Raw genomic sequence first — 16093 nt, forward strand, 5'->3', positions numbered from 1 at the left:
CCTTAGTTACAATTGGATTCGGATTAAATTATTTAGATCGATAATTCGTCTCAACGAGAGAGATCAAAAAAGTATGAAAATTAAAAAGGATAAGAAAATTGAAAAAGTTCAACCAATTGGGGTATATGATCTTCGAATTGTTCTTCGAGCCAGGTCATTTATACCCGGCTCAAAGTTAATTGACAATCTTTAATTATTGCGCAATTTTTTATTTCATACCCAAGCAATATGAGGCTATTCTCTAATAGCTAAATTAAAGTAATAGGATATTGCGATAACATCTTATTTGAAAGATACTTTTGTGTGATTCTAAGATCGTAATTCAGATTTTGACACATGTGATTTGACTCCATTTTTTTTCTTCTAACTTTCTAATGTGTGTGTATATGTATATGTATATGTATATGTGTGTATATATATATATATATACACACACACACCACGGATCAAAGTGAAAACTACTCGGATGAAATTCTTTTCGGTCATTTTTTTTGCTGATTTCTGGCGGGAACTTTTAAAATCATGTTCTGATCACTTTGAGCGGCTCGAATCATCGAAATTCAATCGGGAAGGGGAGTCCCGCATTTTATTAAAATGCGGAATCCCTCACCGGAACTTGACTGTGTTATATATATAACTATTTGAGTAAATGTACACTTACGTTTGGTAAAACAAATACAAAAAAATTATATAATTATATAAAAGGAGTATTTCATAAGATTGCACAAAAATGATAGCATATTAAAAACTCCTTTTGCATTTGTTTTATGCCAAAGCCGTATATTAAATAATAGGATGAGGATCCATACCTAATGTTATGACTTTGGGAAAATGCTCTATACACGACATATTTGGATATATATATATATACACACACTGTGCACCCCTTAAATTTTATGAGATGTGTATATATACTTTGGATTCCCGGGTCTAATCGAGCCGATACTGTCAGGTTCAAGTTCGGTTCATTAATTAAAATAGTCTAAAATTGATGTTCAAGTTCAGCTCGTTTAGTACCAAACCAAACCTGAATGAGTATTTATCGAATCGAGTCTCGAATAATTTACAAACGGCTCGGTTCATTTATAGCCCTAGATACAACTAACAACAGTGTTGTGAACAGGCCCCGTTCGTTTAAGAGTTTTAAATTTTGAATTCTAATCATTATCTTATTTTATCCAATCATTATTCTTATTTTTTTTCATATCTTTTCAATTATTATTTCTATTTTTTTTTACACTTAATATCAATAAATTCAAATTCAAAATCTTAAAACGAACGGGTTACCGTGAGACTGCATTAGAGCATCTCCAATCCATCCAAAATAGAGGATGGATGTAACACATTGAGGGGAGATTTTGTAATTTATTCCATTTTTTCTTCACTTTTTGTACTTTTTGGGAGAATATTTGAGGGACCCATCGTCCTTTTTAGAGTTTTGGAGGAATTTTGTACTCCAAATTTACTTTTGATCCTCCATTTTTAGAGGACCAAATTTACTTTTAGAGGACCAAACTCTAAAAAGGACGATGGGTCCCTCAAAAATTCTCCCAAAAATTACAAAAAGTGAAGAAAAAAGAGAATAAATTATAAAATCTCCCCTCAATGTGTCACATCCATCCTCTATTTTGGAGAAATAGAGGTGGATTGAAGATGCTCTTATGGTGGCGAGCAAGCCAGGACAAAACGAGAGAGAGAGAGAGAGCAAAAGGACGAAATTCATTTGACGTGTAGGCTTGACAAACTATCTAGGAGAGAGAGAGAGAGAGGACGAAATTCGTTTGACGTGTAGGCTTGACAAACTATCTAGAGGGAATCTAGAGACCCATTATTCAATACCACTGAAAAAAAAAATTCATCTAGAGAGAGAGAGGGGGAAAATTTTAGAGAGAGAGAGGACAATCCACTTTACTGGACTCTCAAGGCCCACGCCAGTGCCACGCGCTCTTTCTTCTTTAAAATCTCCTTTCCAGTCATTCGACCTGTCCAGTGGCCAGAGCTCTCGCTCAAGTGGAGATCATTTCTCTAGTAATTGCAGAGTAAAAATCGGAGTACCAAAGTGAAAACCCATAACAGTACAAGCTCAGGGGAGCATTTGGAAAAAGTTCACCCCCCCCCCCCCCCCCCCCACAATTGAAACCTTGGGATCAATTTGGTTTATTCCCTTTCCTCTTGATGGAACAAGAGCACACAGACTGAGAAAAAGCAACACAAAGAGGATAATAAAGTTCTCGAGTTTTCTAAACTTTTTCCTTTTCCCTAGCCGGCCATGGAGGCTACAGAAATCGAAGATTTCCCACCCTCTCTTTTGCGCATCATTCTGTTTTCTGAAAAAAAGGTTGCTTTTATTTGCTCTTTTTAACTTTTGAAGCTCAGAGTTTATCTCCTTCATCATCCGTCCTTGGCAGCTTCTGTGTTTCTCATCATTGAGGTCAGTGATTAGTCCTTGAGTTAATTACTACTCCATTATCTTCTTGATTTTTATCTTTTCCAATGCTCTCCAGTACTAAATCTGTGATCTGGGTGTCTTTCTTTGCAGTGGAATTAATCCACGTTTGGTTGAGATTCGTTTGTAGAGATAGCTATGCTGAGAAATAGATCAAGAGCAGTGACCACCAAACAAGCCCTTATGCCAGACCAGAGCTTTCCATCACCTCCCTCCCAAAATCACACCAAACCCATCTCATCTTTCTTTGGTTCACCGAATTATCTCACTGGGTTTTTACTAAAGGGTCATTTTGATATTGATCACACAATGAGCCCTACTTCAGTTCTTGACGCCAAGCCATTCATGACTACTACTACAACCAACCAGCCTTTTGGGTACGATAAAAATCATTCCAAACCGAAAACCCCCACCATGTTCTCAGGAAACAAACACCCATGGGAAGAGTTGGACCCGAAGGGCGTTGGTCTTGCTCTTGTTGACTCAATGATTGTTGAAAAGATTGATGAAATTTCCTCCCATAGTAGAAAGGTCTTGTTTGGATCAAAACTTAAGATTCAAATTCCATCAATTCCACCGAATGCCTTTTCTACTAATGAATCACTCAAATCTCCTGCAGATTTCGGAATTAAAACCCGGAATTCTGTAGTTGTGAATTCTTTATCCCCATTTGGGTCTGTTAAATCTAGCACCCAAACAAAGGAATATCCTGGGTTTCTCTCTGCAAGTGAGATGGAGCTTTCTGAGGACTACACATGCGTGATCTCTCATGGGCCTAATCCAAAAACCACAATTATATATGATGATTGTATTGTGGAAAGGGGATGTGGTGGTGTCCCTTTGAGGACATCCGATAAAATTGGAACGATACGGAGTGGATGCGGTGGTGTAGGGTTTTTTGGAATGAAAAAGGAGTACAATTCCATATCGGAAAGGTCGAATTTTCCACCGGAGAGTTTCCTCAGCTCCTGTTACACTTGCAAGAAGAATCTTGAACAGGGGAAAGACATTTATATTTACAGGTTAGTGCTTACTTGACCTTCTTTTGGGTATGAATTCAATTCTATACCATTTGCCTCTTTCCAATTCCACACCATAAGTGATCTCGATTCAAGTATATCCTGGCCTTAAGACTTCAGATTGTAGCATGGAACTGGAATTTGATTTCACATTTTCTCATGAATGTTCTGAATAGGCCTGCAAACGAAACGAGTTGAGTTGAGTCGAAGTGTAATTTCTTAAAGACAATTTAAGTTAACGGGCTTCAAAACGTGTTCAAAACTCACTTGTTTGTTTCTAGAGCTGATCCCAAATTAGTTTCAATTCAACTAGTAAGGAACTTAGTTCAAGCACTATTCAAGCTCGTATAGTTTGGTTCGTATTATAGCTCTACCAAATTCAGCTCTCAACCGAACTTTTAACGAGTCAAACACTATTCAAGCTCGTATAGCTTGGTTCGTTTTCACAGTCCTGCATCTAATTCCCATTGTTCCCATTGTCATTTGTAATCTTGCTTTCTTTTGTTGCAGAGGTGAGAAGGCCTTTTGCAGCTCCGAATGCCGCTGCCAAGAAATGCTTTTTGATGAAGTGAAGAATCCAGGAATTTAATTATGCTTTGAGGAATTATTTGTTCTTGATTATTAAGTTCAGGATTGTAGATTTTCATTTTTCTTGCTTTGACCAGTGGAGGGTGACTTTTCATTCCAGCGACCAAAATAGCTTATTGAATCAGTTCTTTACTCTCCCAATCCTTAAAAAAATAAAAAAAATTATGGGTTTTTGTTTTGTTGTAATATATTCCTGGACTTTTTTTATTACCTCCCCTGGATATAGACATAAAGAGAGGTTATTTTGTAGTGCAGACATATATTGATGGAAATTATTACTAATTTAATTGCTTGTGGGGGGTTTTTCCCCAGTTTATTGCTTTTAGGCCCTGTTCGGCTAAAAAAGCCATTGGTTTTTCCGCCAAAAATAAGTCAAACAAACTCACATAAAAACAAAAATAAGCCAATAAGTCATTTTTTTCGTCTTTATTCAAAAAATATTAGATTTCGATCAAAATTTTATACTTTTTAGATTCCTCTCGTCATGAAGATGCAATAATTCCCAAAAAAATAAGAATAGCCAAGTGATACGAAAAAAAATTGAATAAGGACAAAAAATAAGCCATTTTGGCTTATTTATCCGAACACCCTCTTAGTAGGTGGTGATTAAATGTTAAAATCTTACATCAAACATTATTTAAGTTCTATGCTAATCTCGACAGTGTCTCTCTATGATGACTCTGACTAGTTTATTGTCTTGAGATTCTTTATTTAATTTAAAATTAACTCTTTATTCTCCTGTATCTTATCTTTTCTGCCCATATCTCTTACACCTACATTAGTTTAATCCGGGTCCGGGCCCGGGCCCACTTTATTTTAATCAAGGGTTGAGTAATCATTTTGGGCATGAACACTAACACGAATTAGTACATTAAGTTTGATCTGAAAATGACTTTCCCAAGAGAATAAATCCGAGGTTGGAGTCTTTTTCAGACCAATGCTGATCCAATCAATTGAAAAATGAGAAGTAGTAGTTGGTAACTTGGATTTACTCTGTGACAGAAAAAGTCCAAAGCATCACAATCACAGCATCGCATTTTTCTTTAATGTTATTTTTGTGCTATTAAATGAAGAAAGGAAAAAAAACAATGTTCGATTCAATGAAATATTGAATATCAACGGTGTCAGATCCCGTCAAGTCGCTCCGGACTAGTTTGGTCCAGTTTATTAACGGCCCAAATTTGTTCAAGGGTGTTTAGGATATTTGTAATAAAAATTAGTCCGAACAAATTTGGACTGTCCAAAATATTTTTGAACGATCCGGATGCAAAAATTGGATCAAACTGGTTTGGTGCGACCGGACGGTATCCTTACCCAATACTCAACTTACTTATTTTGTCCTGCATCCACCTCATGGTCCCTATCCAAGTGATAACAGATGGGACAAAAATACAAGAAACCTTCAATTATTACCAAGACGGATAAGTATCAGCTTGGTATACCTGTTCCCCACTCTCCATTTAATTCAGATCCTTAACTGAGCACGTGGTAAACTGGGTCGACCAAGTACTTCAGAAACACTATAGGAAGATCTGATTGTCAAGAAATACCAGTACAGAGTCTCATTTACAAGAGGAGAAGAACCTCCAATTGGCATAGATGGGGAGAACCCTGCCCTCTAATTATTGTTTGACTGAGATGTAATCTGAGCCATCAATTACCGAGTATGGACGGCCCGGATCGGCCCAACACGCACCCCCAATTCGAAACGCCTGTTGTTCTGTCGTTATCGCAACAAACGAATTCAAATGAAACTCAAGTTCTTCCTCAATTCAGATACAATGTTCACTTGTATATACGGTAATAATTTTTGCACTTTTGCTTACTTATAAATGCACTCCAAAATTTGTCACCTGGAGCTTAAAATTACACACAACACAAGCACTAGAAGACAGTTTAGAAGTGCATTCATAAGAAAGTTGAGTGCCGAAATTGTTTTACAAATACAAAAAAGGATATACTAAAAAGGACATAATCCAGTACCAAAACAATCTACATAATTAGATAACCAAAAAAGGGGATAAATTTGACCAAGTAAGAAATAATATTCATCAGAGTAGAAACATAACACCTCCTGTCCATAAATCCATTTCAATTGTTATGACTAATCAAAATGCCCACAGCAGAAATAACATTGCAGTCTAAAGTGTAGCAAGCAAGCAAAGGAACGGATCAGCTACTATCATCCATAGATTCCATACCACATTTACATATTAGCTCCCACAAACTACAAGCAAAGGAACAGATCAGCTACTATCATCCATAGATACCATACCACATTACATATTAGCTCCCACAAACTAACGGATGCAGGTTTCAAAAGACAAAAACACAGTAAGATAATACCAACTCTTGAACAGAACATCAACTGCATATGGTTCCACAAAAGACTAAAGCGTAAGAAAACAGAAAAACAAGAAAGATCCAAGAAAAGGACCCAGTAAGCAAAAAAGAAAATACGGAACTCTGTCGAAGAACACGTCTTGGTTGAAAAACAACCTCCTGAATTCCTTCGATTGGCTCCCTTTTTCCTGCATTATTGAGCCCAAAAAAAAAACATCAGCACCAATTATGTGACAACAAAAACATCAATGCAACAGTACTGTGAAATAACAAGTGCTTACCTTGTGAATGGCTTGGTATGATCAACAATCTCCAAGATCCGAACTCACATGAACCTCACAAAGACTCAAAGATAGTACCAGAGAGCACGAACATAAAGTGACGGGGGTTGGACGACGAAACACACATCACACTATTGGGGTCTAAGCAATGGAGAGACGATGAGGCAATTAAGTACTAGTTTCCCTTCCCACTTTCCAATTTAAAAAGCAGAAAAGACGGTGAAGGGGAATGCAACACTCTCTCAGAGTGAAGACATAGGAGTCAAGACCTAAGCTGAAAGAAAGAAACAATACAGGAAATGGCGCAAATGAAGAAAACAGATGGAGCAGCCCATTCAGGCCAGATGAGCCACAAGAAAGAGGTGGAAGAAAGCAAAGGATAGGCTAAGACCACTACGCCTGGCAAGATTAGATATATATAGGAGAGGTAACACCTAACGACACTAGAGACATGATTAAGGACCAAAGGAAGATATAATCACCAATAAACAAAAATCCTACAGAAGTTGTGAAAGCAATAGAGTCAGGATTCTAGATTATATACAAAGTATATGAAAGTAAGACCCTAAACCTAATGAAGTACACTCATGTAATAGAATAGGTAATCATGTATCCCTAATTGTAAATCCTCCAAGGAACAGCTCATCCGTAGATCACTGGGGGTTTGCGGGTGGGGCATTCACCCCACTCCACGTCACCTATCTTCGTCGATCAAGTAGAATCAGCTTCCTTTTAAGCTGAATGAGTATTTAGTAGTCACTGTCATAAACCCACCTAAAACGACCGCATTGATATCAAACACTACCCCTAGCAAATTCCCATCCATTGCTACCACTTCTGCTTCTGAAACATTTTAACAGTTCCCTGTGTCTTGTAACCCAACAGCATCTTGTGAAGAAATGCATAACTGAACCCCACCTTAAATGTCAAGCAATATCTGAAGATTTGTCAAACAACCAGCCACCACTTATTCTTTACCACCACTACACCACTGAAGTAAAACCTCTAGATAGTCAACACTACTTTATTCTCTATGTACAAAAGTTTATTTACAGGAGCCCTCAGCTCCCATCACTTCAATCATCTGCAATGTCAAGATTCAGAATGCGACGCAGGGTCTTCGTCGCAGAGTCATCACTGTGAAAGAAACTCCTAGAGAAACAGATGCTATGGTCCCTCGTGGGCGAAGAGGGTGCAGACTTGGCTACAGGATGGAAATTCATATCGGAGGTTGATTTCTCAGGCAAGTCAAGTGAGACAGCCCTTTTCGAGCAAAGTGGAAATGTGGGTATGGGCAAAGAACTAGGAGGCGGCGAGTTGGAGTAAGCGGGTCCGGCCCACAGCTCAGAGTAAGGAAAACCCTCAAAGAAAAAACCCTCCTTGTTAAGATCAGCTCTAATTTTAATACCAATGGGGATAGATTTACTCTTCACCACTTTTTTCTTAGATCCTTCGGCGTGAGGGTTCACAGAGGGTGATGGAGTTTTCGGCGAAGAAGAACAAGCCCGTTTCGTCACAGCCTTTAACGGGGTCGGGAGTATCCCTACTCCACCGGACTGAAAAGTACGGCAATTGATACCTCTAAATCCCCTTGAAGGAGATGAACCAAACCTAGCAGGGCCTTGAGCCCTCCTGTTGTAGAACTCATTTCTATGCTCATCAAGAACAACAAGCGTCTCCATCGTAACTGAACTAAGTCCCTCTTATACACAATAACCACAAGACAAGAGTACCAAGTGCGTTTCAAACCGATTTACTAACACCAAGTCAACTAACTACCTTGCCTCAATCAAAATATCTAAAAACAGACTACTATTAGGGTTTTATTTGCTCGAAAATGAACACCGAGTTTTAAATCGTCTCCACAAGTACCAAAACCTGAGCAGATCGTCGTTGATTGCAGTGAATCCAGGCCGTAAAACAAGCATATAGATCAGTTTAAAGCAGTCGTTGAGTCAAATCAATCAGATCTATGCAAAACAAAACAGATCAGAAGGAAAAACATATCAGAAGATAAGAAAAAGTAGTGCATTTCAGTATCCATTATGTCGTTTTTGACGGAGAAAGTTGCAGAGAGAAGTACCTGAGGAGGACGGAAGGCTGTGACGTGAGCGGTTGAAGATGGCGAAGTAGAAGACTGCTGGGGGGGTTGGTTTGCGCGGAGCGGAGGGGTTGGGGTGATATATTTTTCTTCTTTGCGCTGGAGTGGTCTGTGGTGGTGTTGTGTGGTTTGGTCACACCGCCATTGGAGAGGAAGTGGAGCGTCTGAGCTTTGTAAATTCGCGGATCCGAAATGACTCAGAGTTGGATTTGAATGTGGCGTTTCGGGCACGGCACCTTTGTGAGTGTGAGTGCGTAGCCCTTTAATCTCGGTGGATTTAATGCCATGCTCATCTCTCTCTTTTTTTCCTTTTTCTTTTTCTTTTTCTTTTTACGAGAAATCCCTGAAATTTTAGTAGCAGTAGTATTTTAGTGAATAAAATAAGTTTTCGATTTAAATATCACCACGAACGAAGACTGTTATTCGTTCGTGGTGTCTGTATGTAATTGAGGTACACATAAACTGATCCGAGCATCCATCCAATTAAAAAATATGTGTGAAACTTGTAGTATATTCTTATATAAGAGAAGATAAATTGTAGTGGCAAAGGCAAATTAATGGCGTTATTAACCTTGACTATCGTCAATATCAGACACTATGCAACTATAAAGAACATCTCACATAGGAGGTGGAATCCACATTAATCCTGGTTTAGATTCGGGCTCAATCTTATCATGGGACACTGAACATCTTCTCCTCACATAACAGGGATCAATCAGAAAAGATTTGAAAAGTGTAGAAAGAGACACCTTAAAACAAGGTCTCGAATTCGAGACTTGACGTCTAACTTATTAATCTTCTAGTACATATTGTATGAGTTTTTTTGTTATTCCTAAAAAATTCCTACAAAAAAAGGTGAATTATTTTCCAATGGGCCAAAATAGAATATAAAACTGAGTTTGCTTTGAAGATTGACAATGCAAGACCAAGGCCCAATGAGTTAATTGCTTTGGAATATCTGGGCCATAAAGTTGTGTCATGTGGCCTTGAGAGAAATAACCTACTTGTGCCCAACTCCGGGTGTTGTAGGATCCGGTGTTGTAGTGCACCGTCGCATTACACGTGTTGTGTGCTCGATCCGAGACTTCTATCTTGATAATGAATAGATTGGATTTTGATCTGAACAATAGATTGCTCGGATCTATAAGAGCTCTGATTAAATCAAAGCCGTTCGTGCTTAAATGAACAACCGAATCGACCGCACTACATGTAGTGCAGCTGGTGCACTACAATGGGAAGGTTCTATATTTTATTTTTATTGCTTTAGAATAAGATTTTGACTAGGAATATTTTTATTTAGGTTATAATTATTAACTTACCATATTCAGTACTCGGTTTGATTTTGATTTGCCAATTTTCTTCAGATCCTCGGCACACAGGAATTAGGATTTTCTTTTCTTTAATGCCTTTTTTTTTTTTTGGCATGAGTTCAGAGAAAAAAAATTCGCACTCCATTTTTTTTATATACTCTAATTGTTGTCTTTTAGTTGAACAAAATACACATAAAAATTTCACTAAATGAAAAATTGATTGCATTTCTATAATAATAAAAAAAGAGTATGAAAATCACTACCCTTATTTTTATTGTCTTTTAGGATTATTTTTTCATTTGCATTCTACTGGAGTATTAATAACAAGTCTATTGGATGACTAGTAACAATCCTACAAGAACAATGTTACAGAGAAATTTTTCCGCGTTGGAGGGGTATATTCCACGTGGTGTCCGTTCGGTACATTCGAGTCCTCCTATACATTTTTGGACGGTCTAAATTGAAATTCTCTCTTCTCTCACCCCACCACTCTCTCTCCTCTCTTTTTTTCTCTCTAAATTCGAGCCGTCCAAAACCGCAATAGACGTCTTGGATATGCCGAACAGGCACCACGTGGTATCCACTCGGTACGGTTCCTCAATGTTACAAAGCTACATATTTGCTGACACTATTAGGGCTCGTTTGGTTAAGTAAAGTTTGGAAAACACCAAAAAAAGATGAGATTATGAAAGAAAACGAAGCTAACTTTTTTGGGTCTATGAGAATATACACACCATCACGTGATCGGTTACGCTGTTTTTGGTTCTGGTTAAGTCAACAAACTAGCTACGTCGAGGATAATTCTTCGCAAGAAAACAGACTAGTTAAAATCACAATTCAACCAACTAGGGTTATTAAAAAATTTATCTCTCTCTAGATGAGAGTATTGTCCCGTAGAGGAATACAGTACCGTTTTTCGACGTTCGTCTCCCACCACCCTGAACGTACTCCACCTCCTCCTCTCTATCCTATTTCCACTACACTACCACCTCATCTTCTCCACAACCCCCCCCCCCCCCCCAAACCCTCCCTTTTCTTTACTTCACAGTGACCCTTTCACCATACCCCTTCTCCACCACCTCATCTTCTCCACCTCCTCCTCTCTATCCTATTTTATTAGGCCGGAGCTTCCTCCGTGTGAGGGCGGCGATTAAGATTTCAGATCCATTACCTAAAGGCTTCTGGTTACGTCGTAAACCAGGGGGTGGCGATGACATATGGATCTCGTACAAGTTTGAGAAGCTTACTGATTTTTGTTACGCCTGTGGAAGATTGGGCCATGAGAACAATGGGTGCAGGTTTACCACAAGGGAGGATGGCTCGAACTCCAGCTACGGACCCGGACTCCGCACAGGAAGAGTCCGTCAATCATCCATTCCTATTGAGGAGATTCGTCAGGAGGTGGATGAAGCTGAAATTCGGGTTGAGAATCTTCTTAGAAGCCGGCCAGAGATGGAGGCTGGTATGTCGACGGCGCGTATAAGTGACATGCCTTCGTCACGAGTGGTGCCCACCCAGACCGTACGGAATGCTTCCGTACCTACGGGGTCGTCGCAATCGCGCATCTCGGATTCTACCCCTGGAGAGATAGGTGTCCATTCGTCTTTGGTATCAGGTACACCTACACGCCCTCCCCCAGTCATTATCCCAAATTGTATTGTGACAAACTTGAATCCAATGGGTGCTCCGAAACCGTTGCTCGGGCCGGATACACTGGCCTCTATGTCCTTACCCTCAATCACTGTGGACCACAATCCTACTCCTGACCCAAACTCCCATTCAGCCCATTACCCTTCTTTAACCCCTCACTACTTTGTAACCGAACCTTCTGATAGCCCAAAATCAGTCGAGACCAACCCACTTTTGAAACCTATTAACCATAGCCCAGTTCAACCTGTCATTGAGGAACTGAGTCCACCTATTAGCCCATATAGCTCCATTCTTACCTCTAACCCTATCAAAAAAATCCTTCCCCCCCAAATTGACGTTTCTCTTGCTACTGTGTTTAAAAGTCTTGCTATTAAGCGAAAAGCACAAGAGGAACTTGATCAACCCAGTGGCTCAAAAATCCTTCGATTGTGTGCCTCGAATTACCCCAATACCACTCAAACCAAACCTCAACTTACCCTCACCCACCCCTCAAAACCAAAGATTCCCAAAGCGACTCGTTCTGCTAAGAAAAAGGGCAGTTATGCGAAATTTAGGGGTAGTGCCTACTCTGGTATTAATGATTTGTTTGTTTGTGAGGATAATCTGTGCGAAGTTAGCATACACCAGAGTCTTGATAGCCAGGGGAATATGGATTCATCAAATACCTTGGAGGGTAGCTCTACTCAGGCAACAGGAGATTTTTCGATTTCGGGAAATGGACAAGGGCTCGTGGCTGGCCCAAAACAGCCACAGCGTCAATGCTGATCTAACCTGGAATTGTCAAGGAGTTGGGCGTACCTTAACAAGCCAGGCTTTACGCAAAAATCGTCCCTCCATCCTCTTCTTGATGGAGACAAAAAATAATAAGGTCAAGTTAGAGACCATTCGGCGGAGATTGAAGTTTGATTGTAGCAATTACGTTGAACCTGAAGGGCTTTCTGGTGGGCTAGCTTTTCACGATATGTTGAACGATTGTGGATTGCTTGATTTAGAGTGCAAAGGTCCCAGATTTACTTGGAGAAATAATAGGAATGAGGGAGGCTTTATAATGGAACGAATTGATTTAGCTTTTGCCAATTTGGAATGGAGAAAAAAATTTGACACAACCTTAGTGTTTGTGGAGGCTGCTATACGATCAGATCACAATCCGCTGGTCCTTAACACTAACTTTTCTCTGAATAAGGTGAGAAAACCATTTCGGTTTGAGTCTTTCTGGACTACTGAGGAGGAGTGCCATCGTATAATTTCAGCAGCTTGGGATAAAGTGGTGGAAGGCCCAGATATGCTGCGGCTATGCAAGAAGCTAAAGGGGTGTAAAGAAAATCTAAAAATTTGGCATAAGGAAAACTTTGAGGATATGCGGACCGAGATTGCTTTTCTGAAAGAGCAAATGGCTGTTATACAGAAGGAGAACGATAAGGGGTTCAATCCTGATAATTACATCAATGAGAAGGTCTTGCTTATTAAGCTGGAGGATCTATGGCAAAAAGAAGCGATGATGTGGCACCAACGTTCAAGGGTTAATTGGTTGAAGATGGGAGACAAGAACGCTCAATTCTTCCATCTAACTACAGTCCACAAGAGGCAAAGAAATCAAGTGGCTAAGCTAAAAGATGGGAACGATGTTTAGCAAACGGAACAGGATTGTATTGTTGATATAGTAAAGGGACATTTTCAGAAGTTGTACTCACCACCCCAGAACAGAGACGTAGAGGAGGTTATCTCAATGGTGGAGCCTGTTATTTCGAATGAGATAAACTCTGCTCTTACTAGGACCATCTCTAGAAAGGAAGTTAAAGCGGCGGCCTTCCAAATAGGTCCTCTGAAAGCCCCAGGTTCAGATGGTTTCCCGGGATTATTTTATCAAAAGTATTAGGATGTGGTGGGGGAAGATGTTTTCAAAGCAGCAAAGGACTTCTTCGAAGGTGGCTACCTTTTGAAAGAGTTAAATCATACTAATGTCACGTTAATTCCCAAGGTTCCTAACCCTGAGTCTATGAGCCATTTTCGTCCAATAAGCCTTTGCAGATTCAATTATAAAATCCTCTCCAAAGTAATGGCTAACAGACTACAACCCTACATGCATGGTATCATCGCTGAACAACAATCTGCCTTTATCCCTGGGAGGCAAATTCATGATAATATCATCATAGCTCATGAAGCTTTTCACTATCTGAAACGAAAAAAGGGGGAAAGAAAGGAGTCGTGGCCGTCAAGCTAGACCTTAACAAGGCATATGACAGAATCCGTTGGGACTTCCTCATAAAGGTTCTGGAGAGAATGGGATTCAGCGCTATCTAGATTGGGTGGGTTAAAGAATGTGTTTGCTCTGTTAAGTATTCCATTACGGCCGATGGTGAACAGGTATGCAACACTATACCTAGCAGAGGACTCCGTCAGGGCAACCCTCTGTCTCCGTACTTTTTCCTTATTGTTTCAAATGTATTCTCTACCCTGATAAACAAGGCAGTACTTAAGAAGTCTTTGGTGGGGATCTGTCTACGGAAGAAGTGCCCAATTATCTCCCACTTGTTGTTCGCAGATGACTCGCTGGTTTTTCTAGAAGCGAAGGCAGAGGTGTGTTCAAACTTTAAGGATTTGGTGATGAGTTTCAGTGAAGCCTCTGGTCTTTCCATTAATTTTCAGAAGTTCAGTTTGTTCTTCTCAGCCAATACCAAAGAGGATTTGAGGAATGAGATAAAGGATATTTTTGGAATAGAAGTTATGAAAGAAGGGTCTAAATACTTGGGCTTGCCTATGTTTTGGGGGAGATCCAAGAAGGAAGCAATGGCATATATCAAAGACAAGATCTTGGGTAAGATTCATGGATGGAAAAGTAGAACCCTCCCACAAGCAAGCAAAGAGGTGTTAATCAAGTCAGTTATTCAGGCAACTCCTATGTACCCGATGATGTGTTTTAAAATGCCCTCATCTTTATGTTCGTCTCTGAACTCTATTATTAGCAAGTTCTGATGGGAAAGTGGGGATGGAGGAGGTAAAATCCATTGGGGGTCCTGTGAAAAATTAACAGAGGCAAAAAGGAATGGTGGAATGGGCTTTCGTGACTTGGAGGCCTTTAATTGTGCTCTATTGGCTAAGCAATTCTGGAGAATGATGCAAACCCCAATGCTTACTGGGTACAAGTGCTTAAAGGTCTCTATTTTCCTAACTCTTCATGTATGGAGGCAGAGAAAGGGGCCAACCCCTCATGGCTATGGAGTAGCTTATTGGAGGGGAAGGCCACTCTACAACAAGGTCTAAGGTGGAATGTGGGCAACGGCAATGATATAAATTTCTAGAGTGATAACTGGATTCCAAGTTGGTCCAGGGAAAAACCAATCTCTTATCCACCGCCAAACTGCCAATGGACAAAGGTATATGATTTTATCAATCCCACTACCAATGTATGGGATGTGGAAAAGCTGCAGAGTTCGGTTTCAGCAGAGGAAGTCAGTGCAATCATTAAAATCCCTGTCAGTATTACGAAATCTTCTGATCAAGTCATTTGGAGCCAGACCAGGAATGGAAAATATACAGTTAAGTCGGGTTATGCTCAAGCTTTTAAACCAAAGTCAAGAGGCAAATCTCAACGCCCCTTCTCCTCTCGTAGCCTTCCTAACAAATTCTGGACAAAGCTGTGGGCGACACCCACTATTCCGAAGGTCCGCAATTTCATTTGGAGAGTTATTCGTAACTGGGTGGCTTGCAAAGATAATCTATGTAAGAGGAAATGTGCTCACTCCCCATTATGCCCCATATGTGAGCTTGAGCAGGAGTCTGTGGAACATGTGCTTTTTAGGTGTGCTTGGACTGAGGTAGTTTGGTTCGGGTGTGGTCTGACCTTTTGGATCAAGGAATACCCTATCAATGCAGCAGATAAATGGTTTGAAGAGTTGTTGTGCGGTAAACTTGCAAAGGAAAGACCTCAGAAGTGGTGGGATTAATCTTTTAGGTGTGCTGGGCAATTTGGAAGGCCAGGAATGACTGTATTTTCAACGGTGTAATGCCTCAACCCGAGAGGACCATTGACCAAGCCAAAAGGGCGAACTTTGATTACCTGCAAGCTTCATTTGAAGATGTCAAAGAGAGAGCTACAAATCCCAACAGAATAGTTAAGTGGTCTCCTCCTCCCCCCTCTTTTATTAAGTTCAATTGTGATGGCGCTTTTTCGTCCTCCCGTAGCCTAGCTATCTTCGGTTGTTTAGCCAGGGATTGTGGTGGACGAATGCAATTTTTTAGATCGGGCAGAATTGTTGCATCATCTGCTTTGGTTACAGAAGCTTGGGCACTCAGGATTGCATGTGGGATGGCAGTTGATATGGGGATTTCCAAGGCTATCTTTGAATCAAACTGAC

General features: G+C 40.1%; 3 protein-coding genes across 4 annotated transcripts; 2 read left to right on the forward strand and 1 right to left on the reverse strand.

Annotated features, from left to right (window-relative positions):
- Window positions 1-1958: 1958 nt before the first annotated feature.
- On the forward strand, window positions 1959-4340 carry LOC131309301 (FCS-Like Zinc finger 8-like). The gene is made up of 3 exons (XM_058336000.1): window positions 1959-2431; window positions 2540-3468; window positions 3976-4340. Exons 2-3 carry the CDS (start codon window positions 2585-2587, stop codon window positions 4052-4054), a joined length of 963 nt encoding a protein of 320 aa, XP_058191983.1. The 5' UTR covers window positions 1959-2431; window positions 2540-2584; the 3' UTR covers window positions 4055-4340.
- Window positions 4341-6214: 1874 nt separating this feature from the next.
- LOC131309395 (uncharacterized) lies at window positions 6215-9025 on the reverse strand. Of its 2 annotated transcripts, XM_058336065.1 has the most exons (3): window positions 8761-9025; window positions 6678-8647; window positions 6215-6584 (listed from the first exon to the last, which is right to left on the reverse strand). In XM_058336065.1, the coding sequence occupies exon 2, from the start codon at window positions 8357-8359 to the stop codon at window positions 7754-7756; it is 606 nt and encodes a 201-aa protein (XP_058192048.1). In that variant the 5' UTR covers window positions 8360-8647; window positions 8761-9025; the 3' UTR covers window positions 6215-6584; window positions 6678-7753. The 2 variants fall into 2 exon arrangements, with proteins under 2 accessions (XP_058192048.1, XP_058192091.1); XM_058336108.1 differs by lacking the exon at window positions 8761-9025 and having other exon boundaries at window positions 6678-8738.
- Window positions 9026-13464: 4439 nt separating this feature from the next.
- On the forward strand, window positions 13465-16092 carry LOC131332256 (uncharacterized). Its single transcript, XM_058366381.1, has 6 exons — window positions 13465-13573; window positions 13927-14006; window positions 14103-14614; window positions 14720-14891; window positions 15038-15553; window positions 15691-16092. Exons 1-6 carry the CDS (start codon window positions 13465-13467, stop codon window positions 16090-16092), a joined length of 1791 nt encoding a protein of 596 aa, XP_058222364.1.
- Window position 16093: the final 1 nt, after the last annotated feature.

This window comes from Rhododendron vialii, chromosome 1a (genome assembly GCF_030253575.1).
Source record: "Rhododendron vialii isolate Sample 1 chromosome 1a, ASM3025357v1".
NCBI lineage: Eukaryota > Viridiplantae > Streptophyta > Magnoliopsida > Ericales > Ericaceae > Rhododendron > Rhododendron vialii.

Coding starts and splice junctions, on each gene's coding strand:
- LOC131309301 (XM_058336000.1), top strand. CDS start 2,585: ATGCTGAGAAATAGATCAAGAGCAGTGACCACCAAACAAGCCCTTATG. Junction 3,469..3,975: donor AAAGACATTTATATTTACAG/GTTAGTGCTTAC, acceptor CTTTTGTTGCAG/AGGTGAGAAGGCCTTTTGCA.
- LOC131309395 (XM_058336065.1), bottom strand. CDS start 8,359: ATGGAGACGCTTGTTGTTCTTGATGAGCATAGAAATGAGTTCTACAAC.
- LOC131332256 (XM_058366381.1), top strand. CDS start 13,465: ATGGTGGAGCCTGTTATTTCGAATGAGATAAACTCTGCTCTTACTAGG. Junction 14,615..14,719: donor AGCAAAGAGGTGTTAATCAA/GTCAGTTATTCA, acceptor CTGATGGGAAAG/TGGGGATGGAGGAGGTAAAA. Junction 15,554..15,690: donor TTAGGTGTGCTTGGACTGAG/GTAGTTTGGTTC, acceptor TTAATCTTTTAG/GTGTGCTGGGCAATTTGGAA.